This window comes from Setaria viridis, chromosome 6 (assembly GCF_005286985.2).
Source record: "Setaria viridis chromosome 6, Setaria_viridis_v4.0, whole genome shotgun sequence".
In the NCBI taxonomy this organism is placed as follows: domain Eukaryota; kingdom Viridiplantae; phylum Streptophyta; class Magnoliopsida; order Poales; family Poaceae; genus Setaria; species Setaria viridis.
In genome coordinates this window covers 6501328-6527917 of record NC_048268.2, presented here as the reverse complement: position 1 = coordinate 6527917, position 26590 = coordinate 6501328, and the positions used below count along the sequence as shown (strand labels likewise).

At 44.2% G+C, this 26590-nt stretch overlaps 1 protein-coding gene across 3 annotated transcripts; it reads left to right on the top strand.

Annotated features, from left to right (window-relative positions):
- The first annotated feature begins 1622 nt into the window (after window positions 1-1622).
- On the top strand, window positions 1623-13374 carry LOC117861408 (receptor like protein 24). Of its 3 annotated transcripts, XM_034744962.2 has the most exons (3): window positions 1623-3571; window positions 3715-3831; window positions 11106-11228. In XM_034744962.2, the coding sequence occupies exons 1-2, from the start codon at window positions 1714-1716 to the stop codon at window positions 3720-3722; spliced, it is 1866 nt and encodes a 621-aa protein (XP_034600853.1). In that variant the 5' UTR covers window positions 1623-1713; the 3' UTR covers window positions 3723-3831; window positions 11106-11228. The 3 variants fall into 3 exon arrangements, with proteins under 3 accessions (XP_034600853.1, XP_034600851.1, XP_072150579.1); XM_034744960.2 differs by lacking the exon at window positions 3715-3831 and having other exon boundaries at window positions 1629-3571; window positions 11106-13374; XM_072294478.1 differs by lacking the exons at window positions 1623-3571; window positions 3715-3831 and adding an exon at window positions 10299-10740 and having other exon boundaries at window positions 11106-13374.
- Window positions 13375-26590: the final 13216 nt, after the last annotated feature.

Below are 26590 nucleotides of genomic sequence, written 5' to 3'. Positions count from 1 at the left end.
GCCAGGCCTCGCGGGCCATGGGCGAGCGGACGAGCTGATTCAGTCCCAAGGAAGAATATAAGCTCAGAAAAAGGGAAAAAATTGGTATTACAGAGGATGACATGTGGGGCTAGGGGGCAAAAATGGCAATTAACTATGAAAATCCTCTTTTTTTTGGAGCTGGGTACCCTTCTACCAAAAATCCCATCCACAAAACTCCAACTCCAAGCAAAGCTAGCTCCAGCCGAAGTTGAGCAGCAAAACCTGGAGTTGGAGCCATGCCAAACAGAGCCATATTACACATCAAGAGATGTAAGCTGAAAGTTAAGTGGCCATGTCTGTGAATAGGCCGTGTTTGGATTTCCTTCAATGGAGGATTGGACACCTAGATTTGCGCATCAACACGGTATCCTCCTCCCCCCGGCACCTCCAAGTCGTGGTATCCTCCCCTGCGATGTACCACAGAGGAGCCGCACAACAACGAAAGACCATGCAGCAATAGGTGTGGCAGGATAGAGGGAAGGGGATGGCTAAGGTGAGGGAGGCAGGGGCACTATGGTCATTGCCAGCTCAATTCACGCTAGCACGAGGACGTGGCTCACCACATCTGCAAAAATGGTAAAAGTTTAGATTAATTCTTTCTTCAATGACAGATACGTAGGAATTCGTTAGAGTTGTTTTTGAAGGAGCACCGTCCGTAAGAATGACAAATAGTTAAATATCCCGACTTTACTTGCTCAGATCTTAGATGTTCCTTACCCTGTATTGTAGGGAGCTTCAGCAATCAGTGCAACTGCGGCTAATGCTCGCCAAATCTGACACGGTCAGCGCTGTCCGCGGGTACCCGCTTTGAAAGCTGCTGATTAGGAAAAAAACAAAAAGGTTCTGGTGTCATCGTCTTATTGGTCGTAGGCAAAGGCGACCTGAGGAACATGCATGTGACGCGACGTCTCCTTCGTATCGCACGGCTCGGCCAGAGGAACGCTATGGATTGGATGAGCTCTAGACGTGAACACTGCAATGTCTCCTTCGAGAAGACGAGAACTACCGTGGCTGGAATACGTCGCGACAAGTTTCAGCTGCAGCTCAACTGCATTTTTACTTGCTCCTTCTCGCTGTTTCTTTAAGCACCACTATCATCTTCAGCCACGTTTTGTGCGAGATAAAACGAGTCAAGTCAGTGTTTTCCACAGCAGTAGGATCTTGATGCCGCTCCACTCCAACCAAAAAAAAATGAAGCACATCATCAGATCAGCATATTCGATGTTGTTATCTGCGGAGTGCGGACTAATTCATCCCAACGCCCAACTTGATTTGATCTTCAATTCCACCTTCCTCAGAATGTAGCGGCCGGCTTAGTTGACTTGGAAGTCTTGCTATAGTGAGACTTCCAATTACCGGTCACTGTTGTAGCAGTGGATGATACCAACAGCATTTGACGAAAGGCTAGTCAAGTCTCCTCAGGTGTAGCAATTGCGTACACCTAGCCCATGGTACAGTCAAGTCTCCTCAGGTGTCGCAATTGCGTACAGCTTAGCCATGGTACTCGTAAATTAATTAATTTATTAATGGACGAAGACTTGACAGCAGCTGGAAGCTGCATAACAATCTGTCACGCATTACTAGACTAGACAATCCTTTATGTATCTGCCACGCATTACTAGACTAGACAATCCTTTATGTATCTGCCGTGTGCCTCTTTGTAAGCCTATCATGGGCTCATACTGAGTTGCTATGGCTTCCATCGGCTGGGTGTTACTGCTCTTTCTTGCTCAGCTCCACACACTACTCTCCACCTCTATTGCCCACCGTGCTGATGGTGGTAACCTCACTCACCTCCCTGTCTCATTTTTGTGCCATCCAAACCAAGCTAAGGCGCTCCTCCAGCTGAAGCAGTCCTTCTCCTTCAGCAGATCCACCACCAGGCTTTCGTCATGGCGAAATGGTACCGACTGTTGTCTCTGGGAGGGTGTTGGCTGCGACCCTTCCTCTGGCCATGTCACCATTCTCGACCTCAACAACCGTCGCTTGTCAACTCATGGCTTGGACCCTGCACTCTTCAGCCTCATATCACTTCAGCGACTCGACCTTAGCATGAATGACATCAGTGGATACAACATCCGTTCTGCTGGTTTTGAGAGGTTCACTTTTTTAACCCACCTAAACCTTTCCAATTCAAGATTATATGGTCAGATACCTCCTAGCATCAGTAAACTAGTGAACCTTCTCTCATTGGATCTTTCAACATACAATATTGATTATCCTCTCGGTTTAGATGGTCCAAACTATTATTATTATTATAATAATTTACGGGAATCAAGTTTTGATACCTTTGTGGCAAACCTCAGCAACTTAAGAGAGCTCTACCTTGACTCGGTGGATTTGTCTAATAGTGGAGAAGAGTGGGGCACATCTCTTGCTGCATATGTTCCTCAACTTCAGGTACTTAGTTTGGCTGATTGTCACCTGAGTGGTCCTATTCATAAAGCGCTCTCGAGACTCCATTCTCTTGTTGTGATCAACCTCCAAGAAAACTTTTATGCAACTGCTGGTCCATTTCCAGAGTTCTTCATGGATTTTCCCAATTTAACCGTGCTTCAACTTTCTGGGACAAATCTTGAGGGGCGGTTACCCTCTAGACCCTTTCAATCGAAAAATCTAAGGGTCCTCGATTTGTCCTATAATATGAATCTCTCAGGCCATGTGCCAAACTTTTCTAATGCCAGCTCTTTAGAGACTTTGAGACTTCATAGGACCAACTTTGTATATGACATACCAACGCCTTCTAGTAATTTCACGTCGTTGAAGGAGTTGGTTCTTAACAGGAATTTCATTTCTGTGGATTTTCTCTCTGCATTCGGTAGACTTAAGTCTCTACACCAGTTGGACCTTGATTGTCTTTTGGATAATGAGTTGGACCTCGATTTGGACTCAGCAAGCGACTTAGGTCCAATTTTCTCATGGATTGGCCAGCACAAAAACCTAACAAGTTTGGGACTCTCTGGATGTAACTTCTCTGGGGTACCGCCTGCCTTACTTAGCAACTTCATGAACTTGAAAAACTTGAAATTCAATAACTGCGACCTCCCTAGGCCAGTACTTCATGCAGTTGGAAACCTCACGGGCTTGCAAACACTTGAAATGGATGTTTACACATATGGCTCCATGCCATCTTCTATCGGCAACCTCACAAATTTGAGAAACTTGTATATCGAGGATACTGGGTTTTCAGGACCAATGCCAGCTGCAATTGGTGAACTCACAAATTTGAGAAACTTGTATATAGTCAGCTGTGGGTTTTCAGGGCCAATGCCGCCTGCAATTGGCAAGCTCACAAATTTGAGATACATGTATATCGAGGATTTTGGGTTTTCAGGTTCAATGCCGGCTCCAATTGGCAACCTCACTAACTTGGAAGCCATGGAAATTCATGGTCGTCAGATTTCTGGGTTGATACCTTATGCAATTGGGCAGCTCAATAAGTTGAGATGGTTGATTCTTCAAGATTGCAATTTTTCCGGAAGCATACCAAGCTCAATAGTTAATTTGACCCAGCTAACAATGCTGGATCTTTCTTCTAATTCTCTCAACGGTACGTAACAATACCCCTACCCACACACACACACACATATTTGCGATTGCAAAATGCTGTATTATCCATTCTGTGCTATTTAGTTTAAAAAAAACATAGCCCTACGCCCGACATGCCACTAGTGACAAGTTAAACCGTGACAGATGTGTGAGGTGGCCGGCGCCTCTGCTCCCTCCTTGACCAAACTACACCTGCGGGAGGGGCATGAGTCTGCTTGCTCTGGAGAAGCTAGTCAGCCGCACCCGCGCATAAAAAGTTAGGTATATGTAGAGCAAATTTCTAGCTGTCACACATCATACAATTTCTCACACAAAATATGCAAATGTGCAGTATATAGGATTTAACCAAGATTGCTCTTGTCACACCCGGTTTATTTTAATTAACAAAACATATGTAAAGAAAGAAAAATAACCTATGTTGGAATTAATGCAAATTATACTTTATTTAAAAACCTAATCAAGTTTTATCCATAAATGTTCACTAGCAGAAATGCCCGTGCGTTGCTACGGGCCCATACTTGCTCTCACGTTATTATTCACTAATACGTTAGCTTCGCTTCACAATATGTTGGTGCGCTGTCCTAGTCCTCTCTTTGCAAGTACAGTAGTAGAAGATATTTGTGGGTGGTTTAATGCTATCTGTTTATTACCTGGGATCCACACATGGAACTCTTCCAACTCCGCGAACCCAATCTCGTTTCGACAACTCTAGCTCCCGCAGATCGAATGGAATTGATACCTGCTGCTTTATCTGATTGGATGTTGGGGGTTTTAGTAGTAGTAGAGGGAACAGTCGGCTCTGATGAGAAAAGCTTTGCAAGACGCAGTTCAGTTATATCTTAAGTTCTTCCTGTGCTGCAGCCTCAAGTTCAACAATTGTCCTATTCACATAACGTCTCTGAAATAGCAGCAGGACAATATGAAGGTGATTACAATGAAAGAAATAAAAAACTGCATGCATTCTTTAAGTTAATCCTTCAGCGATGGACCATGATATTACCAACACAGTGTAGCATACCAAAGAAATCATTAAACATAAAAAACCTGACAGGGTCAAAAGCAATATCGTTCTAGCTTTTAGTTTGGATAAGAAGATTTCAGATTCATCGAGTCTTTTATTTTCAAAGATTACAGATATGTGCAGGAATGGTCCTGATTCTACTTTGGGTTTCAACTTGGTATTTCCAGAGGACTTACCAAAAATCGAAATACTGAATCCGGAGTATATAGCTATATAGTATTCAGCTTGATGAATGGAGTATTTGCTTGGAATGACAATGACAGCACCTTTAGACGTGCCCATCGCTATATAGCTCCTATGAACTGCCAGCACCTGGGGTCCGGCCTAAATGACGGTGAGGACATGGCACGAGTTACTGGGTTGTCCATCTCGATTGGCATGTAACCAATAGCTGGTGGGCCCTTTCCTATCCCCTCTAGTTGCATGGGTTGGGCTGCTGCTCCTTCTTTCCAGTGTTGACCAAATGAGGCCTGCCTCTTCTCAAGCTCCTCTGCCAACTCCAACGGTTTCATCGACACTTTCTGTTTCTTCTCTGCATTCTTCTCAGCCTTCCTGCTGATCTCCAGCTGCCCTATTCTCTCCCCGATCACCTTATCAATTGAACTCTCAGATTCCACTTGGTCTTCGATGATGCTGTCGGATCTGTCGGCCTCCCGATCATCATCAAAACTTTCCTCAGAAACGGACCCAATTGGATCCATACTCTGAGCTGATTGCACATAATTATCATCTCCAGTTTGGTCATATGCATTTTCCTCATAGACAACTGCAGTATGGTTCTCAACTTGATCGGTTCCCACCATGCTGCCATTTTCAGCTGTTTGCTCATGCCCACTGAAATCGTCAGCGACTACAGAATCAAGGGTACTCGCCTCCACCAGCTTCGTAGACCCAGAACTCTCTTCAATTTCCACTTCTGCATGTTTCTCCTCTTCAAATTCTTCAGTCCCACTCCCACTGGCAGTTTGCTCTTGTCGGTTCAGGAACCACTTCCGAGTTCCCCTATTCTTCTACCTCTGTTTCCAAGCTTCCAGTGGAAGGGAGCTCCTCGGAGGCCTCGAAGCCACTGCCCTCCTCCAGGAGCTTCTCGACGGGCACCGAGACTGATCGGCGGGACTTGATTGCAGCCGCGTGCGGGGTAAGGACCGCTCGGGATGCCGCGGCAGCGCGGGCTAGCGCGGCGCCGGGCTTGGGGCTGGGACGTACGCCGCGGAAGAGCGAGGGCAGCGGCTTCGAGTAGGAAGACGAGGCGCCGTTGCTGGAGAAGGTTCTCGCGACGAGGAAGGAGAGGGTCTCCGACGGCGCGGTGGATGTGGATCTCCTCGGGGACGGCGACGCGGGCGGGGAACGCAGCGGCGAGGGCTCGGCGGGCGTCGCCGGGGCTTGGACGCGGGGTAGGGCCGGTTGGGGGAGACGGAGAGGGACACGTACCAATAAAACAATTGTTCCACCCATCAATGATTATTATTAGGCTTACTTGTCAATGATTAAAGTTAGACCAAACAAAAAAAGATGAACACTTAACTTTAGAAAGATGAACACATGTAATCGAATTAATACATCTGTCGTGTTGGGCCAAACAAAGTTTATTTAGAAAACACATTCATATTGATATTGGTCATTTTATCAATAATTAAGAAAAACCGAGTTATAATTTATCTATATTTTAATTGTAAATATTGAAGTATAAATTATATCATTTAAATATTTAACTTTTAGAAAAGCAAAACTATATGAAACATCTAAACGTATACTTTATGATTCAAGTGGATCAAATTGTTATTGAAAACATAATCATGTTGGTATTAATCAAGCTAATATTTATTTATAAAAGCCAGTGTAAAAGCCTAATCAACTTTTATTTGGAAAAGTTGACTCAGTGTTGAATATTAAAATAATTAACATTAGTTTATGAAAAACCGAGGTGTAGCTCTACTTAGCTTTTATTTAGAAAAATATATGAAGTAAGCATTAATCAAATTAACATTGATTATAAAAAGAGGTGTATAGTAGCTTTTAATTAAGGAAGACATGTTTAACAGGCATCAATAAAATTAATATTAAATTTATTTTCAAAAACATGCATGATGGAAACCATCATTACTAACGTGTAATTTATGTTATCATCAACCTAACACAATAAGAATGAGGTTAAACGGAGCTAAAACAACGGATCGATGAAACAAGCTACAGGGTCTAATCGTGACTAACCCTAGACAATAGGGGCTAGCAGAGAAGATTTGCAAGACACATCAAAGAGTGCTCGCGAAATTGATAAGGCTCGAGGTTAGATCTGATAAAGATTACAACTTGGTTCGATTGCAAGGATCAGATAAAGTCTATGGGGTTCATTGTAAAAGGAGCAAGACATAGGAAAACTTGTAAACATTACAGGATCTCCAAGTGGCCTAATCACAAAAGCTCAAAGAGCTTCTAATGGCCATGGCGGCTGGCTTCTGACCAGCGGGATTGGGGGCAGTCCGGTCGCGAGGATGGGGATTGGAAGAGGAGGTCAAGGGGACTCTATGGAGGTGCTCACCAGCGGCAGGGTGGACAGATTCCAGCTGGAATTTTGGCTGGCAGCGGACAACAGACGGCGGCCGGATTGGCATTGTGAGGCGAGGCGGTGCTGCTCCAATGGCCTTTTTGGTGTAGCGGATGCCTTGGTTGGAGGTGGCCTGTCGTGCCGCAACTCTGGGAGGTGGCGGCTTGGTCTTGGGACGCCGGGGTCTGGCAGATCGAGGTGGCGGTGCAGCTCGGCTCCGGCGGTTGGCAGCGCTTGCGCGAGCAAGGGTGAGGCACAGCACATGCACGAGCTGGGGCAGCATGGCAAGCAGGGGATGCGGCTTTGCTATTTATAGGGGCAGGGGTGGAGCCGTGGCACGCACACCCAAGTTAGCTGGGGAGGCGGTGGTGCCACACTGTGTCCGGCATGGACACCAAGAGCTGCAGGGCTCAGATGGGCCTAGCAGGCCGGCTGCTGGGCTAGAGCACGTCAGTCCCACGAGCCCGGCCTGAAGGAAAGGGGATTTCTTTCTATTTCATTTTTAGAGATGTTTCCCGTGCAAAGATAAATCTAGAAAATTCTAGATAAATCAATGAAACCACAAAAAATACTCTAAAAAGCTAAAATCCTAGGAAAATTTCTAGAGATAGTTTGGGACACGATGAATCCAAATAAAAGACTTGGAGCTCAAGAAAATAATAAAAAGATTTAGCTCTAGGAAAATGAGAATAGATCCTAGAAAAATTTGGAAAATTCTTAGAAGAACCTAAATGTTATAGAAACGCATTTTTAAAATGTCTGCACTCATGAAACACCAAGATGCCTTGGCATGAATCCAACACACAAAGAACTAATTTATTTAATTTAGAAAAAACAACCAATCATTTTCCAGTACTAAATTTCCTCTCAAGAAAATAAATGTTGAAAAAATTAAATTATTAGAAAATTATTGTTTAATTATTATTTCTAGTCATATCCTGAATTCCAAAAAATTCATGGTATGACAGCTCTCTTCACGCGTAGCTCTCTTTACGAAACACATATTAACTATATGAGGGATTCTTTTGATTTCACTTCTCTGAATATTGTACTATGCATTTGACACTCTAACAATCATAAATTTGAAAAAAAATATCAATTACAAATTTTTAGATCTCGTCATGCACTACAACTTTTGTGAAGAGCACATCTCCTTCCAAGGCCATTTTGGAAATCATAATTTATTTTTAAAAATAAATATAAGAAATGGTGATGAATTTTATTTGGGCCTGTAAATAGTCTTAAATGAAAAGTTTATGAACTATGAAGTTTTAGATGTCATCGAGCTCTATAGTTATGCTAGTAAATTTGTCTTCATTCTTCTTCATTAAATAAAGGCTATTATTTTTGTTTAAAATTGGTTGTTTACATTTTTAGAGGCAGTTGCTTATTAGGCCTGCCTCTAGAAGTCAATTTCTAGTAGTGGTAGCTTAGGTGGCGTGCCTTTCGAATTGATTTTCAGACAATTACTTAATTATGTGGCCCACCTCTATAGATACTTGTATTTTTGGAACCCTTACTAGAGACGGTTGTTATTAAGCACCGTTGTAAAAAAAAATAGAATGATCGTATGCACAAATGATTTTTAAAGTAGTGCTAGAGTGAAACAATAAAGAAAACTAATTGAATAAATTATTCTTACTAGCAAACAAAATATACAAAAAAATTGTTACTAAAAATAAAAAATAAAATAAGCATAAAAGATAATAAAAATGGAAACAATAAAATAAATGAAAAGTTAGAATTTCCTAGTAGAAAAGGAAAACAGAAAAGAAAACAAAACAAAAAATAGAAACAAATAATAAATATAAAGGAAATAAAATAATATGCAGAATAATATAAAAGGAAATAATTAAAGAAAAGGACAAGAAAATGTAAAACCCAAAAGAATGAAGAAAGGGAAAAAAAAATAGAACATGGATGTTAGTTCGGCCACAACTAAACCTAACTTGGGCTAAAATTAGGTCATATTGGGTTGCTTGTGCTCCCCCCACCGCGTGCGCAGTCGCACGCCAACTTGAGAATCCCTTAGAGCATCTTCAACAGTTTTCCAATCAATTTTTCCTAATAACAAGCTAATGGAAATGTCCCAATATTTCTTTTATGGTTATCGGAAAAGTTGTTTTTGCAGTTCCCCAATAATCACAATCCAAACTACCGTATTGAGATACTCTTTTTTTAGGATAAGTTAGGGTGGATTATTAGTTTGTCCCAATAACTATTGTGAAATGGAAAAAAGTAAAAAAGAATCTGCTGGAACACTATTTTTCGTTAACCCTCCCAATATGATAGTTGGATTGGGGAGTAAGGATCTGCTAACATGCTCTTAGTTTGTAAAGGCATGTAACAGGTCAATGGCATCCCTCCACCGTAATATATTGCTGCAAATCAAGCAGGCTAGCCTGCGAACCCACTTATAGTCTATGCTACAGTTGCCAACATGATTCAGCCCTATATCTGGGTTAGCCTGTTTGCATCCCTAAGCGTCAGTGCTCCACACCATGGTCCTTGCAAGCTCCAACTGTGCCCTCCTCTGCTCAGAGTAGGTGCAAGCTTGCCACTGACGCATGTGTGCACGGCTCAAGCTCCTAGTAGTCATCTTGAGTTGCAATTATCCCCTAAAAGAAAAATAGTTACATTAAGGCCTCTACTATGTGGAGTGACTCTAGGAAAAAAAGTTGAGGCCCATGTCAGAAAAGTTGGCATCTGTTTTGTTCTGTCACAGTGCTGCTCCTGGTTTCAACTTGGCCACTTGGGGGAGTGATTGATGCCCAAACCTCCTCTCTCCATTTCAAGCAATACTCCAAGCACACGTTGTGTGAAGGGCCTGACGAACCCACAAGCCTAACCCTGTTGCAAAATCCTCCCTTAAGGTTCCTTCTTGATGCAACAACCACACATGTCACTTCTATATGAGCTTGAGTGTTCATTTGACAGGGTAGGAAGGACAATGGAAATCTTAAATGGTATTAGGGCTCATAAAGCTTCTCATTTGCTCTAGTTTACTCTAAAAGGATTTCATTGGCGTAGTTGACACGGTATACTTCTCTAACCCGGCCCTCTTATACAAAAGCTGGCAGCTTATATAGATCATTGCAAGAGCTTAAACACAACAAATGAGTTTGACACTGTGTCAAGAATTGGGGGGGGGGGGGGGATTTTGCAGCGTAATGAGTAAAAAAATGCATGTATTAAAAAGTTAAACAAGTTCTTGAAAAGAAATCTACAATGCTATTTTTATAAATTTATTAATTCTTGTAAACTCGAGTCTACTTATTCATGTCAATGTCAATTCGACATTTCAACTTAACTCCAAACATTATCTAATCATAATTTAAAAAAATTTAATGGTCAGATGTCATGCAAAGAGTAAAAGATGTCGAATTAAACTGAAGAAACATATATAATTACTCATGGATTTAATTTCAGATATTAACAATTTTTGATGTTAGGATCGGGATTCTATATAAGTGATCTTACCAATTCTTTTTGATGGTACAGGACTATACACCGGGTATCATAAATCATAATACCATAAAATTATGATCCATGATGGGTCCGGATCATTTCAGCTTCATGGGTCCTAGGATTATGAAATTCTATGGTCCGTAGGTGCACTAAATTCTCCCGATAGTCCTTAAACTTGCACACTAATCTCACCCACCCCACTATTAGCAAATTAATGTGTTGAACCAGCATCAAACCATTGCCTAACACGTGGCACAACAAAGACGAGGGGGCTGGGGAAAGTAATTTACCACACAAGTTTTGGCCTTTTATTTTGAGACTAGTAATGCAATTTTCTCAAAATAAAATAAATAAATTTGGGATATATATTTCTATGGTACGATATCAACTTTTACCACACAAGTATTCATGTTCTGAACAAAATAGGAGGTAGCATCTTCTGATTTCAATTTGTCGAAGGGGAAACACTTTCTAACTTAATGTTTTCTATTGTCCTTCCAGGGGAGATTCCACCATCTATTTTCAGTCTTCCTATATTAAATCGCCTTGATCTCTCTTTCAACCAGCTTTCTGGCCCTTTACAAGGCTTTGACAAGGCAGGTCCACAGTTGGAGACCGTGAGGTTCAAGAACAATGAATTGTCAGGTTTTATTCCCAAAGCCATCTTTCAACTAACAAGTTTAGTATGTATAGATGTTAGCTCAAACAACTTGATAGGTTCCGTGGACCTTGCACATTTTCGGAGATTAACTTACCTCGCTGTTTTGAATCTTTCCTACAATAAGTTGCATGTCATGGCCTCAGAAGATAATAATCCAGTGGAAACCAGCTATTTGGCTGGACTACGAGAATTAAGGCTCGTATCTTGCAAGATAACTCAGTTTCCAAGATTTTTGAGGCATGTTGACCATATATCGTATTTGGATCTTTCATGTAATAAAATCAGTGGGGATATACCAAATTGGATCTGGGAGACGACATGGAATGTTAGGCAATTGAATCTTTCACATAACATGTTCACAGGCATGCAACTTAGTTCGTATGTTGTCCCTTTCAATACACTAATCGAAGCGCTTGATCTTAGTTTCAATAGACTTTCAGGGATGATCCCTATGCCAAAATTATCAGGACTAATCTTGGATTATTCCAACAACATGTTCTCTTCCCTTCTGCCAAACTGGACCTCCTATCTTCGGGACACCATTTATCTCAGCATGTCCAAAAATAATATACACGGTCATGTATCTCCCTCAATTTGCAATGCCACATACCTACTTGATGTCCTTGATCTATCATATAACTACTTTAATGGCCCGATTCCACATTGTTTTATAGAAAATATCCCCTTCGGTGTTTTAAATTTGAGGCAGAATCGCTTGGAAGGGATGCTGCCTTCCAATATAACAACAAGATGTTCTTTACAGACGATAGATTTACATGGCAATAAGATCGAAGGGAGGCTTCCTAGGGGCCTTTCTAACTGTACATACTTGGAGGTTATAGACTTTGGAAGCAACAAAATAGCTGATGCTTTTCCTTCTTGGTTGAGGGGGCTTCCCAAGCTTTCTGTACTCGTCCTGAGATCAAACCAAATGTATGGCACCATAGGTGATATTGTTGGGGACACAAAATGTGAGGAATGTTTCCCTAGCTTGCAAATTATCGATCTTGCCTCAAACAACTTCTCTGGTACTTTGAGGCCACAATGGTTCAAGCAGTTAAAGTCAATGATGGCAGAGTTTAATAGTTCTGGGAAAACTCTCGAAACTCTAAGCACTATAAGTGTCAGTGACAGAGAACATTCATATCAATATTCTGTTGAGATCATGTACAAGGGGGCAGATATGCCATTTGGAAGGATGCTGACTACCGTAACAGCAATTGACTTCTCAAAAAATAGTTTGGAGGGTACTATTCCTGAAACATTTGGAAGCCTTGTATCACTACGCGTACTGAGTCTGTCACACAATGCCTTCACTGGAAAAATTCCAGCCCAACTTGGAAGCATGACTGATTTGGAGTCACTAGACCTGTCCTGCAACCAACTCTCAGGGGACATTCCACAAGAGCTAACTGATCTCACCTTTCTTGGCTCCCTAAACTTGTCATACAATCACTTGGTGGGGAAGATACCGCAGTCACGTCAGTTCTCTACATTTGACAGCAGCTCATTTGAAGGGAATGCTGGATTGTGTGGGCTGCAATTGCCAAAATTTCCTTGTGGTAGTTCACCTCACTCTCCAGGTGTGGCACATGGGGACAAGTCATCTCGTCATATTGATGTGGTTTTGTTTCTCTTCGTCGGGCTTGGCTTCGGCGTTGGCTTTGCAGCTGCTATTGTGGTCAAATGGGACCGGTTTGGCAGATGTTTCTATTGCAACTGCAAGAGTCTCGCGTACTTGATCACCACTAGAAGGTGATATTTTTTTTCTCTGCAAATACAGCATTATACTTTCCTGGAAGCTAAGGGACCTATGATGAGGCACTAAGGTTTATTGCACTGTACCTAGCTTCAGTTGTATTTCTAAGCCTATTTCCATAGTCATTACTTCGGTATTGTACTTATATGTTAATCTTCCTTTCGGTACAGTGCTAAAGTATCTGGCCTTGCACGAAATCTGAAACTTAATTATGAAATGCGAGCTAACTTGTGTAGCTGGCCTTACACAAGTCTTTTTTTATACTGACACAAGTATTGTGCTCTGTTGTTCAATGTAAGCTGGCTGCTTAATGCTACTGTTACTACTAGTATGGTATAGTATGAACACTACTGAAGTCTCAAATAGGTTGTTACTTGTATATCTTGTTACGTTAATGTTTCCATCCATGGAAAATATTGTTAGCTTTTATCTTTTTTTAAAAAACCAATGGGTACAAGATTGTGCCTATTTTATTGATAAAGAAGAAGAGTTACAAGCTGGCTAATAAGTAAAGAGTAAAAAAAATTACTGCACTAAAAGTTCCGTTAGGTTTTTTGCTCCTGCCCCCACCCAAGCAGCCGCTTCCTTTTTAATTTTTGCCATCAAGGAAATCGAGGAGGACTCACACAGTCCGAAAAATCTAGAGTTTCGTTCTAACCAAACTTCCCAGATGAGTTTCGTTCTAACCAAATTTCCCAGATGTTGAGGAGTGTTAAGCTCATATCACTTTTCTCGGGGTACGAGGTGAAGTGGTTATGTTTGTAATATTCCAAAATTTTGTAATATTTATTTGAGTGAAATTTTTAAAAATTTAAAACTTTTGGTTGAATGGTGTGCTTGTTTGAAAATGGTAGTCAAATTCTCTTCTCATCCCAAAATTCCATTTCAAAACTTGTGTGGAATGATTTGGATCTTTTTGGATTTTATTTGGATCTCATATTTGAGTGTGTGTTTTTGAGTGTGTGTTTGAATTTTGAATCTGATTCAAAATTCAAACTAAATTTAAATAAAAACAAAACCTATCTAACCCTCCTAACCAACCAGGCCGGCCGCAGCCCACCGGCTTGGCCCGCTCGCGCCTCATCCTCACCCGCCTTCGCCCCGGCCCAACCAGACAGCCGGCCTGGCCTGCTCCGCCGCCTCGCCTGCGCAGCCCGGCGACCAGCCTAGCAGGCCTCCTAGCTAGCCCAATGTAGCTTTGCCCCTGCTTTTCTTGTCCACGGTGCTGTTGCAAACCGAAGAAGCCATTGACGACCTCTGTCTTGTGATGGAGGTTTGGAGCTGGACAGTCAGCAGGTGCCAGGTGTACTGGTGGGTAAGCCTGGCACCGATGGGTGTTGCCGGAAAGCATGGATCCCTGTCCTGTGCTGTACAGTGCAGCGGTCAGGCTCGTGATCGCTTGCTTGCTGTCCACGGGCGACCGTTTCAAAGCTGCTGGGGAAAAATGCTTTTGCGTCAGCCAAAGGCACGAGGCCCATCAATTTGCAGCCAACAAAACCACCACCGAGGAGGCCCGGAACTTGTCTCATTTGGTGGACTACTACTGGACTCAGTCGCCACCCCGGCCCTGTTGGAACTACCCAAGACCGATGAACGCAAGAACACAAGAGTTGCTAACAAGCAGTACTGTGGAGAAGCTAACACACACAGGCTTGCCGGCGACGGACGCTCTTTTCTGACTTTCTGTATTTTAACTCGTGGAACAAACAAACGATTGTATGATCTTACAGCGACGACATGACGCACCTGTCGATCAACGTCCTGGTAGTCCCAGTCTCACGTACACGTCGCACGATCCACGTACACAACCGCCAACTGTTTCATGTCGTGCCTCCACGATCCATATGAGACGCAACCTTATCTTGATGCAGCTAGCAGCTAACAACCTGAAGATCGACTAACTCCACTAACACATACAGCCTATGCGCTAGCCAAACTAACAGGCTAATCCTATGCGCATGCCACTAACACATGACCATACACGAACTAGCTAAAAGACTCGCATAACATACATGCTAACTACACAAGTCAAGATTAATACTAACAGGCCCAACCGGCCCAAGATACAACATAAGCCGCACCCAGTTCACAGCTCACGCCTTTTGACCTTTCCTCTCCTAAACCTACCAGTCTTGCACTCGCCGGCCGCCGGCGGCGGGCAGGAAGAGATGGTCCGCGCCCGCAGCCGCAACAAGCCCCTGCGATCCTAGCTTATCCCGATGAACAATGGATCTCTTAGTTACTCCGCCGGCCTCAAGACAGCTCGATCAAGTTCGATGGAACCCAAGACAGGACCGATCGAAGAAACCAACGCCGAACTCGTGTCATCTTCATTCGGTGCTCTCACAATCTTCCCGTTTCATCGATGAAACCGAAGCAAATCAGCAAATGCAATACCGATTGCCCAGATCGGCAGGGCATGCAACCATCTAGCTAGATATATCCAGCGCCATTCCACGTTGGGTGCACACGCAATTTGATCCTACACCTCTCTGCCCGATCTCTCTTACTATCCCTCCGGTGAAAATCACCAGTCCGGCGGTGGGAGGGCGAAGGCCAGTAATCAATCGGTGGCACCATCACCAGGTAATCGCTCCCTTCTGCCCCTGCCCTGCTTGATCGAGTGCCAAGCAGGAGGAAGAGGAGGAGGAGCACCATCATCACGACTTCACGAGCAGCTCCACCAACGCACCAAGATCTAGGAGAGCGCGCGACCATGGACACCGTGCAAGGCATCCTGCCATTCGGGATGAGCATGAGCCAAGCGCCGACCCAGCTGGAAAACGAGCTGGACCAACTCAAGACCAAGCTGCTCATCAGTAGCAGCGAGTGGGGCATGGTGGAGGCCCATCTCTTGCAGCTCAAGTACACCACCTACGACGCCGAGGACCTCCACCGAGAGTTCGAGAACCAGGCGCTGCGGCACAAGATTGAGGACGCCAGCCGGAGCAGGGCAGGTCAACTCGTGTCATCATCCTCTCTGAATATTGCCAAACATCTTGTCCATGCTAGCAGTAAAAGGATAGTCATAAGGGACACCAAAGATCAGCTCCACAAGGTTATGGCTGAAGTTAAAGAAGTGCTATGCTTGATTGGTCTTGATCGTGTTCAGCCAGTGCAGGTCATGCCAACAACGAATGAACTCATCACCGCGTGACACGGAAAGGGATCAAGTAATGGAGATGCTGGGTGTGACTCTGACGATTGATCGTGCTGCCGAAATTAATCAGGTGATCTCACAAATGGGCATGCCACTCACTATGGGCAGTACATCTGCAGGGTCTAAAGGAAAAGGCACAGAAGCAGCAAGTCATGACGCCATGGCATCTACATCCAAAGCCAAGCGACTTAACTTTGACAGTAACAGCAGTGCAGGGCTTGCTGAGACTGCTAACTGTGGCAATGTTTCTGTCTTGCCAATTTTTGGCATTGACGGGATGGGGAAGACCACCTGGCTCAGCTCATCGACAGTGATGAAAGAGTGAAGGCCACTTTACTGTAAGGATACGGGTCTGTGTTTCGGACCTGTTTGACATTGAAAGGATGAAAAAGGAGATCATCAAGACCATCCAGCCAAACATCGACTTGTCTTGTGGTTTGGGTGTTCTTGAAGCAGATCTGTGGCACATGCTGAAGATCCAAAAGTTCCTTTTGGTGCTGGATGATATTTGGGAAATTACCACAATGGGAGTCTTTTTATGCACCGTTGAAGAATGGACTTGAAGGTAGCATGATCTTAGTGACTACAAGACACAAAAACATTGCTCAGAATGTCACCGCATGGTCCAAATGCAGTTGTAAGCCTGTCCAGCTCGAAGGATTGCCCGCTGGTGTATTTTGGGAATTTTTCAAGAAATGTGCGTTTGGTAAAGAGTGCCCAGAGTCATATCCTCGCTTACAAGAGATTGGTCAGAGCATTTCCTCTAAGTTGCATGGTACTCCTTTGGCTGCCAAAACTCTCGGACGCTTGTTGAGTAGTAATCTGACTGAGCAACATTGGAGGACTATCAAGGACAGTGAATTATGGGAGCAAGAACAAAAAGATGGCGAGATATTACCAGCACTTCGACTGAGCTACTTGTACCTCCCAACTGAACTTAGGAGATGCTTTGCATTTTGCTCCATATTTCCGAAAGATTATAGCTTCAAAAGACATGAGATCGTTGACATTTGGGTGGCAGAGGGCTTTGTTTCACCACAAGTGAGCTAGCAAGCGTCTTGAAGATGTCGGGATGAAGTATTTGGATGATTTGAGAGGCAGGTGTCTTTTCCAAACTGATCCAAAGTTCCCTAATCAAGATAAATACGTAATGCATGACCTGATCCATGATACTGCGCAGTATGTTTCTATCCATGAATGTTTCTCGATGAAAGATTTGAGCGGAATGACAAATAAACCTCGCCACATGTCAGTCGAGGTGGATGGTAAGTCCTTGAGCACAATGACAAACATTCAAAATTTGAACAAATTGCGATCACTTAGGTTTCGTACCGAGTTGGATGTTGAGATCACCTGGTTCAGTCAGCTCTCTAACATCCTGTTTTTGAGCCTAAAAGGTTGCAAGCTGAAAAGTCTACCCCAAAGCATATGTGGGTTGAATAGCCACCGATATGTTGATATATCCTACAGCAATATAAATGAAGTGCCATCGAAATTCTGGTGCCTTAACAGCCTACAAGTTGTTGTTGCATTTGGTTCATGTCTGAGAACAATTCATCAGGATGTAACAAAGCTAATCAACTTGCGTCAACTAGCACTTCCAGTGAAAGCCTCTATTGACTTATCAAAGGAACTTGAGATATTTCACAGTCGAAGCACGGAGGGGGGTAATTGGTGAGCTGAAGGGCATGAATCAGCTTAGCGGAATGCTATGCATCAAATCTATTCATACTGTGAGGAGCAAGGAACAGGCTGCTGAGGCTAGACTCGTTGACAAGAAATACCTCAAGGAAATAGAGCTGAACTGGCGAACTAATCCCAGAGTTTTCGAGCCGAAACCACGTGAGAATGAAGTGATCGATGGCTTGTGCCCTAACGAGAGAATTGAATGTCCATGGCTTTTGGGGTGATAGGTTACCAAGTTGGTTTAATCCAAAAGACCTACAAAACTTAAGCTTCCTTTTTAATTTTTGCCACCAAGGAAATCAAGGAGGACTCACACAGTCCCAAAAATCTAGAGTTTCGCTCTAACCAAATTTCCCAGATGTCGAGGAGTGTTAAGCTTCGTATCACTTTTCTCGGGGTACGAGGTGGAGTTATGTTTGTAATATTCCAGAATTTTGTAATATTTATTTGAGTGTGTTGACACCGAATCATCGTACTTCTATAATTAGTTCAGAACATGAAGCTTTCATACTCCGAAACTGGGGGGCCTGTGTTAACACCAAAATTTAGAAATGTGCTCTGAAAGGAAGGTATCGGCCGATGATGCAAAAAAAATAATAAAATCTCCTAAATAAGGCTGAAGAAAGAAAAAGCAAAAAAAGGAAATCAACGCACGCGGCAAGAATTGAATAAAATATTCTAGAGATAGAGTTAGTTAGGATAAGCTTGATTAGAGATAGAGTTGGATTAGTTAAAGATAGAATTTTGATTAGAAAAGATTGTGTACATGACTTGCCTTGTACGTGGTGCGTCAGAGGCCATCCGCCCTATAAATATAAGGGGTTGTGGCCATTGTAATTTTCATCACACGATCAATAAATAAATATATTTACCTTTACTTTTCGGCTTCACGCCATTTGCCCTAGGAGTAGGAGTAATATAGTTTCTCGACGAGTTCCTTCTAGCAAGCTGGGCTGCATCGACCTCGATCTACGGCGAGCTGCAAGTTTCGTCACTAGGTGTTCTAGGCTTTAACCACCGGGCGCATCGTTGTGGTTTCGTCTACCAGTTATCGAGTATCTTGGATCTTCGACTTACGGCGCATCACTTCTGTTTCGATCTACGGTATTCACTAGTTATCCCGCCTTGATTAAGTTTGCATCGGCTGATATTTATCTGTTCTTTCGTCTTGCCGTTCAGTTTGCTTTAATTAGCTTTAGATCGGTTCATCATAGACGATAAATCATTTAATAGCCTGTTACATCTTAATCGTGGCCATCCTTCGAGTGTTGTTGGAAGTAAGTTCCGTTGTAATTGGATTCACTGGCTAGCGGGGTTCAGATTAACGTTCTGCTAAATATTTCTAGACTGCAACTATCGGGCGCATCGCTGTGGTTTCACCTAGAAATATTGGTGGTGATGTTAGTTTAGATCTCATCGGCTTGTGGCTCTAGTTATGATGGAGCAACAACTCAAAAGCATCCTGTTTTCTATCGGCCGTTTGGCTGATGGTTATTGTAAATTATATTAAATCGGCTAGATTGCCATGAATCACTCACATTCGTCAAGGTACTGGAATCGGCTTCACAGCCGATATATTTGTCATGATTTATTTTGTTGCACCATTATTGTTACTGTACCCAGATTATATCGGCTGGTTGCCTCGGACTTCACAACGACTATCATCTCCTTGTCAGTTAAATGGTCAAACTGACTGCACATCCGCGCACACCACGCGCACCGATTTGGATTCTGCACTGGAGTTAAGCGGATCTCCCAAGTCCTCGTGTGCTGATGCAGGGTTCACCGCCTCTAGGATTTTGCGCCAACATATTTTGGCACGCCTGGTGGGACACGATTGATATTTTGATGGCAATTGGTGATCAAGTTTCAAACAATGTATCGGTGACTCCGCTCTAGGAGAATTATTTTTTATCAAACATCGGGCATGCAAAATTATATCGGCTGCTTGGTTTAGAGAAGACGTATCGGCTGCTTCAGATGGGACATGGCCGATGGGAGTAATAAAAGGAAATAAAAAGATAATTTTGGCTGCCAATAATTATTACGAGATAGTCCATATATTTAATCGGCTCATCATTGCTTCATCCGCGTCGATCATTAAGCTGCGCCATCGGCCCATCATCATGGCCCCACTAATACGAGGCTACTGAAGATGCCAGATGGTAGCTGCCGATGCTAAGTATAAAAAAAAATATCGGCCGATTGAGATATAAAAAAAAGTATCGGCTGATTGAAATAGGAGAAGAATCGGCTGATTGAGATAAAAAAAAGTGTCGACTGAGACAATAAAAGGATTGTATGGGCAGCCGACAGAGGAGATAATAAAAAGGTACATCAACTGAGACAATAAAAGGACTGCATAGACAGCCGATGGACTACATAGGCAACCAATAAAAGAAATAGATAAAAGAAGACAAAGAAGGGCAGCCGATAGAAAATCTTCAGCCGATGGACAAGAAAATAAAATAAAAAAGGAGGGAGCAGCCAATAGCTCCGGCCGACGGAGAAGAAATAGATGAAAAAAACAGAGAGAGAGGAGCAGTCAGCCGATGGAAAATAGGTTCAGCCGATAAAAAAAAAAGAAAGAAAGGGAGAAGGGTGGCATCGGCCGATGGTATTTCCGATTAAAAAAAGAAAAGAAAAAAAGGGTGGCATCGGCCGATGAAAAATTGGTTTAAAAATTGCATCGGCTTTCGGCTGATTTATTGCAAAGTAGTGTCGGCTGAATAAGCAAGTAGTGTCGAGTGAATAAGAGAAATAAGTATCGGCTGCCTATTTAACTTTTTCCCACGGTCGATGGGAGAGATGGAGCAAGACAACCGATGGTGTCCTGCTGCCGATGACGAGTTGATGCTAGTTCCATTTGAGTTTATTCTTCTAGCACAAAAGTATCGGCTGATTGCTTGGCTAATAAAAATTGCATCGGCCGTTTGGTTCAAGCAGAGTGCATTGATTGATTGGTTCAAGCAAGATAGTATCGGCTGCTTAATGAATGTATCGGATATTAATTTCGAAGCATAAAAATATTCATACTCCGAAAATGGGAGCCTGTGTTAACAACAAAAGCTTGCTGGTTACTGCACCAAGTTTTGGTGCCAACATACTTGATCTTTTGTTTCCATTGCCAGCGGATTCATCGGCTCAGAGTGGGATCAAGACATCAAGCTGATGGAGTTCTTTTTATTTCAAGAGGAGTCGAGGGTGCTTTGAATATTGCAACCAGGCGTCATTGGCTCTTGTTGACGCCAGATTTCGTCACTAGTAGAATCGGCGCCAAGAAGAGGGGGAATCAGAGAAGCACAGTTGGGAATCGGCCAAATGGTGCTACAGTGTGAGATCGGCCGGTGACTTCTGTCTCGCTTTGGGTCGAATATACCAGAGTCCCAATCGGTAATCTTTTGCCGATAAGGAATCGGCCGATTAGGAGGATGGGCTAATTGGGCCTGTATGGGCTTAGAAAGGAATAGAAGGATGAGGTGGAAATCAGCCCACGAAGCGTGGGGTAACCAACCTAGCACGAATCGTGCTTGTAGATATTCGTTTTCTGGTTGAATTAGGGATAGAATTCTAGTCGGTTAAGAAGATATCTGTACGGGGCTATAAATAGCTACCTTTGTAAATCTGTAATCATCAACCAATCAATACAACAAGCTACTTTTTCTTCGTACTTACTTTCGAGCAGGCGACTTCGCCATTACTTTTCTCTTCTCACGAGTTCGTGCGGGTTGGCAGGGCTGCATCATCTTGATCTCCGGCCGATTCTGTAAGTTCCGTTTATCGAGTCATATCTAAGCTTTAACTTCGGGCGTATCGCTGTTGTTTCGTTTAGATTTATTCACAAGTTATCGATATTTGCTAGATCCATAGGTTTTACCTGTTTTTCTAGTCTTTATCACCAGTTATCTAGCTAGGAATCGGTAGTCTCGGCTCTTTCCATATTCTGCTATTAAATTCATCTATTGCTGATTAGATCTGTTCCTAGTGTTGTTATCATAGCTTTGTACCGATTACTTTAGCAATTTCCTGTCTACAAGGCTACAGAGATCAGGCTGTCTTATAGCCGATTTCATTACTACAGTAAATCGGCCGATTCGCTGATAAACTCTCTCGAGATCGGAAACTTAGCCGATCGTGATTTCTGGACCTGACACGTATTCTTCCTTGCCAATCAACAGGTCAGATTGGCTGGCACGCCGCGTGAACCGCACCAGGGCATTTACCCGAACAGGAGCTAAGCAGATTCCCTCGGGTCGTGTGTCGGTCGCTGGGATTCGGTTGACCGATTTCTAGCGCCAACACACTTTTGGCACGCTCGGTGGGACCAATACAACCGCCATCATGTCGAAAGCTGCTGAAGTCTCCGAAGATAACGTCATCGAGGTGACGGAAGTAGATCTGAAGGACGACCAGAAGGAAGAGCTGGACAAGTATACGGCACAGTTCCGGAAAGCTTGCCTGAAGTCTTTCAGTCGCTCCAGAAGCGGGGAGACCATCAAAAAGACTCCATTCCCTGCTCCCCGCCAGATCACGATTTCTGAGGATTCGGATAAAATGTCCGATATGATTCAACAGTCTATTCATCACGCCTTCATTGATCAGTCCCCGGTACTTTCCAACATGGTGCACAACGTTGTTGTCAACTCCTTCGTTGGCGGGGTACCTCAAGGGTACAGAGGACCGACATATTTTCAGCCGATTCCACCAAATCAGACTTATCCAAATTCGGCTTCGCAGCCGATTCAATTTTCTGTCGGGAGTTCAGGCGCTTCTTCATCATCAACTCCTATGGGATATGGCTCCATCCAGCTGCCTCTGCACCATTCCCTCCAGTTAGCCCATCACCCTGGGGGGCACCTTCTGCCACGGCCGGTCTGAATCAGTCGGCCAGTCAAGGAAACCCTCCGTTCCAGGCATCCTTCCAGGCGGCCATTCGGCCGACCATACCACCATACCAGTCTGTCGCTCCGGAGGTCAACAAGACAGCAGAGCTCATGCTATATGATGAAACGAGTGGTTCATTCAAACAGCCGACCTTTACTACACAGCCGGCTTTCACTCATATACCACCTTTCAATCAGTCTCCGTTTATTCAGCCTCCAATTTACCAGCATGTGCCGATGCCTCAGCCAATAATTCACCAGCAACAGCCAGATTGGTCAGCACGTATTGCGGAGGTAATGCAAGAACAATTCGGCTTGAAGCCGAAAGTGCAAACTTATACCTACAGAACACCATACCCGTCTACATATGACTTATTGCCGTTTCCCCATCGGTATAAAGTTCCTGATTTCACTAAATTTTCGGGGATGGATGATACTTCGACCGTAGAGCATGTGAATAGATTCATCATCCAATGCGGAGAAGCAGCTACGCAAGACGCCCTACGGGTACGGTTGTTCTCGTCATCTCTGTCTGGTTCGGCCTTTCAATGGTTCACAACATTACCACCAAACTCGATTATTACATGGGCCGATTTAGAGAGACAGTTTCACAAATACTTCTACGCCGGGGTGCATGAGATGAAGCTGTCCGATTTGACTAGCCTCAGGCAAAGGAGTGATGAGCCGATATCCTCGTATATACAGAGGTTTCGGGAAATCAGAAACAAGTGCTACTCCCTGGCTCTGACCGATGCACAGTTGGCCGATATAGCTTTTCAAGGCCTTCTGCCCCACATCAAAGAAAGATACGCTTCACAAGAGTTCGAAAGTCTGAGCCAGATTGTTCACCGATTGTCTAGACAGGAGGTACGTCCTTTCGATCCGCGGAGGAATTTCCAAAAGAAAGTGGCGTTCCTGGAAGAGTTAGAGGATGAGGAGGATGTTGAAGTCGGACTTGCGGAATGGATCAAAGGGAAGAAGCCGATATCATGCCCATTCGGCAAAAAGGATCTAGAAGTGTTCGGTTTTGACACAACTGAGGCCGATAAAATCTTCGACCTTCTTCTCCAGGAAGGGCAGATTAAACTCTCGCCGTACCATACAATATCTTCTGCCGAACAATTAAAAACGATGAAGTATTGCAAGTGGCACAATGCCACATCCCATGATACCAATGAGTGCAAGATCTTCAGGCAACAGATACAGTCGGCCATTGAGCAAGGCAGACTTAAATTTGAAGTGCCGGCAAAATCGGCCAAGCCAATGAAGATTGACCAACACCCCTTTCCTACCAACATGGTTGATACGGGGAAGAATTCACTCCAAACAAAAGTGCTGACGTCCAAATCGGCCAAAAAGAGTGGCGCCGTCGATCCCAGAAATCAAGCTACGCCTGAAGATGTCAAGGGGAAGCGGCGGATGGAGGACAACGACGGTGAGTCAGAGGGGCCACGCATTACTTCCCAGTTCCTGCTTCAGAAGTACCAACGTCAGCATGAACGCTCAAGGTCCCGAGAAGAAGCAATGCGTCGGCACGAGGAGCACTGGAGATGCCCGTTCTTCATTCATTGTTGGGAAAATAACCTCAGGCTACCTTCGGCCGATACTTGCCCAGAATGCAACGGTCCTTATCGTGGCAATCGGCCGTTCAACAGGTCTCGCTCCAGAGACGGAAGGCCAGAACCGATCAGCAGGAATTGGCGCAACTAAGATAACCAGCGCCCTCCCGTGCGTGATCGGCTAGGGGGCAGAAGTGACCGATATGATCGGTCGGAAGATAGACGCCATGATAGGCAGGGGGGCAGGATTGATCGACATGACCAGTCAGACAACAAAGCCAGCGTTCACAGCCGGCTCGAAGAGATGGCCGATGCTCGGGTGACGGATGAAAACCCGTTAGGACGCGAACCGGAGTGGGAACGCGCCAGGTCAGAAGGAAGACCAATAAACCCCAGGTGGTGCCCCGACAGATTGACCAAGTCTCAAAAACGAAGAATCCAACGTCTCCGCCAATGGGAACAGCAAGAAGAGGAACAACAGAGCACGGCGGATAAGAAGGAAGGAAGGCCTCAGGTGTGGCGCCCCAAAAGAAACGATAAAAAGGACGATGAATCGGCGGGTGACGAATCGGCAGCCGAGATCGGCATGGTTTTCATACTGCCGATGGAGTTCATGACTCCCGCCGATCAACAGGGTATATCGGCGATAGAAGAACAGACAGCACAGTTGGCCTTGGAGCCAATGATGGCCACGTTCGAAAAGCCCGAAGATGACGAACGACAACACATGAAGGCGCTGTTTCTTAAAGGGCACGTTGACGGCCGCCCCCTCACTAGATTGATGGTAGACGGAGGAGCTGCAGTCAACATCATGCCGTACGCCGTACTCCGGAAACTTGGGAAAAGCGATGACGACTTGACCAAGACAGACATGATGCTCAAGGACTTTGAAGGCAAGGTGTCAAACGCTCGCGGTGCTCTCTGCGTCGACCTCACCATCGGCTGTAAGACCCTTCCTACCACCTTCTTTATTATTAATGGCAAGGGGTCCTACAACATGCTACTTGGCCGAGACTGGATACACGCAAACTGCTGCATTCCGTCAACAATGCATCAGTGCCTCGTACAATGGGTCGGCAATAACATCGAGGTAATCAAAGCCGACTCCGCGTACAGCATTGCAGCAGCCGACACACAGCAGTGGAGCTGCGAAACCGTCAGGTGCATATCAGGTAGGGTATGGGAGACCGATTTCCTGAAGGTCACCGATTTTGGCCTACAGCCGATCCGAGCAGTCGGCTCCGAAGACTCAGAATAGATGGATCAATTCGCCCGAGAAGATGGGAAGCTAGGGCACGGGTTCACATCGGCCGATTCATTGGAGATGATAGATTTAGGTGATGGTACCAAGCCAAGGCCGACTTTTATTAGTGCAAATTTAGATCCAGAGTACAAGTGTAAATTGACAAATTTATTAAAGGAATTCAAGGATTGTTTTGCTTGGGAGTATCACGAGATGCCCGGTTTAAACCGATCCATTGTTGAACATCGGCTACCCATAAAACCAGGGTATCGGCCGTACCAACAACCCGCACGGTGCTGCAATCCTAAAATTTTACCAGACATAAAAGCTGAAATAACTCGGCTAATCGAAGCAAAATTTATTCGGCAATGTCGTTATGCTGAGTGGATTTCTAACATCGTACCAGTATACAAGAAAAATGGGAAGCTACGCGTTTGCATTGATTTCAGGAATCTTAATCAGGCCACACCGATGGATGGTTACCCCATGCCAACGGCCGATGTACTGATCGACGCTGCCGCTGGGCATAAAATCATTAGCTTCATGGACGGAAACGCCGGATACAATCAAATACTTATGGCCGAAGAGGATATACCCAAAACGGCCTTCAGATGTCCAGGCCACCTTGGTTTGTTCGAGTGGGTGGTGATGACTTTCGGCTTGAAGAACGCTGGCGCTACATATCAGAGAGCTATGAATTACATTTTTCACAAACTCATCGGTCTTCTGGTAGAAATCTACATCGATGATGTCGTGGTCAAGTCCAAAAGTCACGAAGAACATCTGGCCGATTTGCGAAAAGTGCTAGAGTGTACCAAAAAGCACGGTCTTAAGATGAATCCCAACAAATGTGCTTTCGGCGTATCCGCCGGACAGTTCTTAGGGTTCATGGTACACGAATGAGGCATAGAAGTCAATCGGAAGACCATAGCGGCCATCAACAAAGTCGTGGCCCCACAGAACAAAACCGAACTGCAGTCTCTAATCGGCAAGGTGAATTTCATCAGAAGATTTATATCTAATCTATCTGGACGT

Bases quoted from the DNA above. Each gene is read 5' to 3' on its own strand.
- LOC117861408 (XM_034744960.2), top strand. From the start codon at position 1,714: ATGGCTTCCATCGGCTGGGTGTTACTGCTCTTTCTTGCTCAGCTCCAC. The intron at 3,572-11,105 runs GTACGTAACAAT...TTGTCCTTCCAG, and splicing joins TTCTTCTAATTCTCTCAACG to GGGAGATTCCACCATCTATT.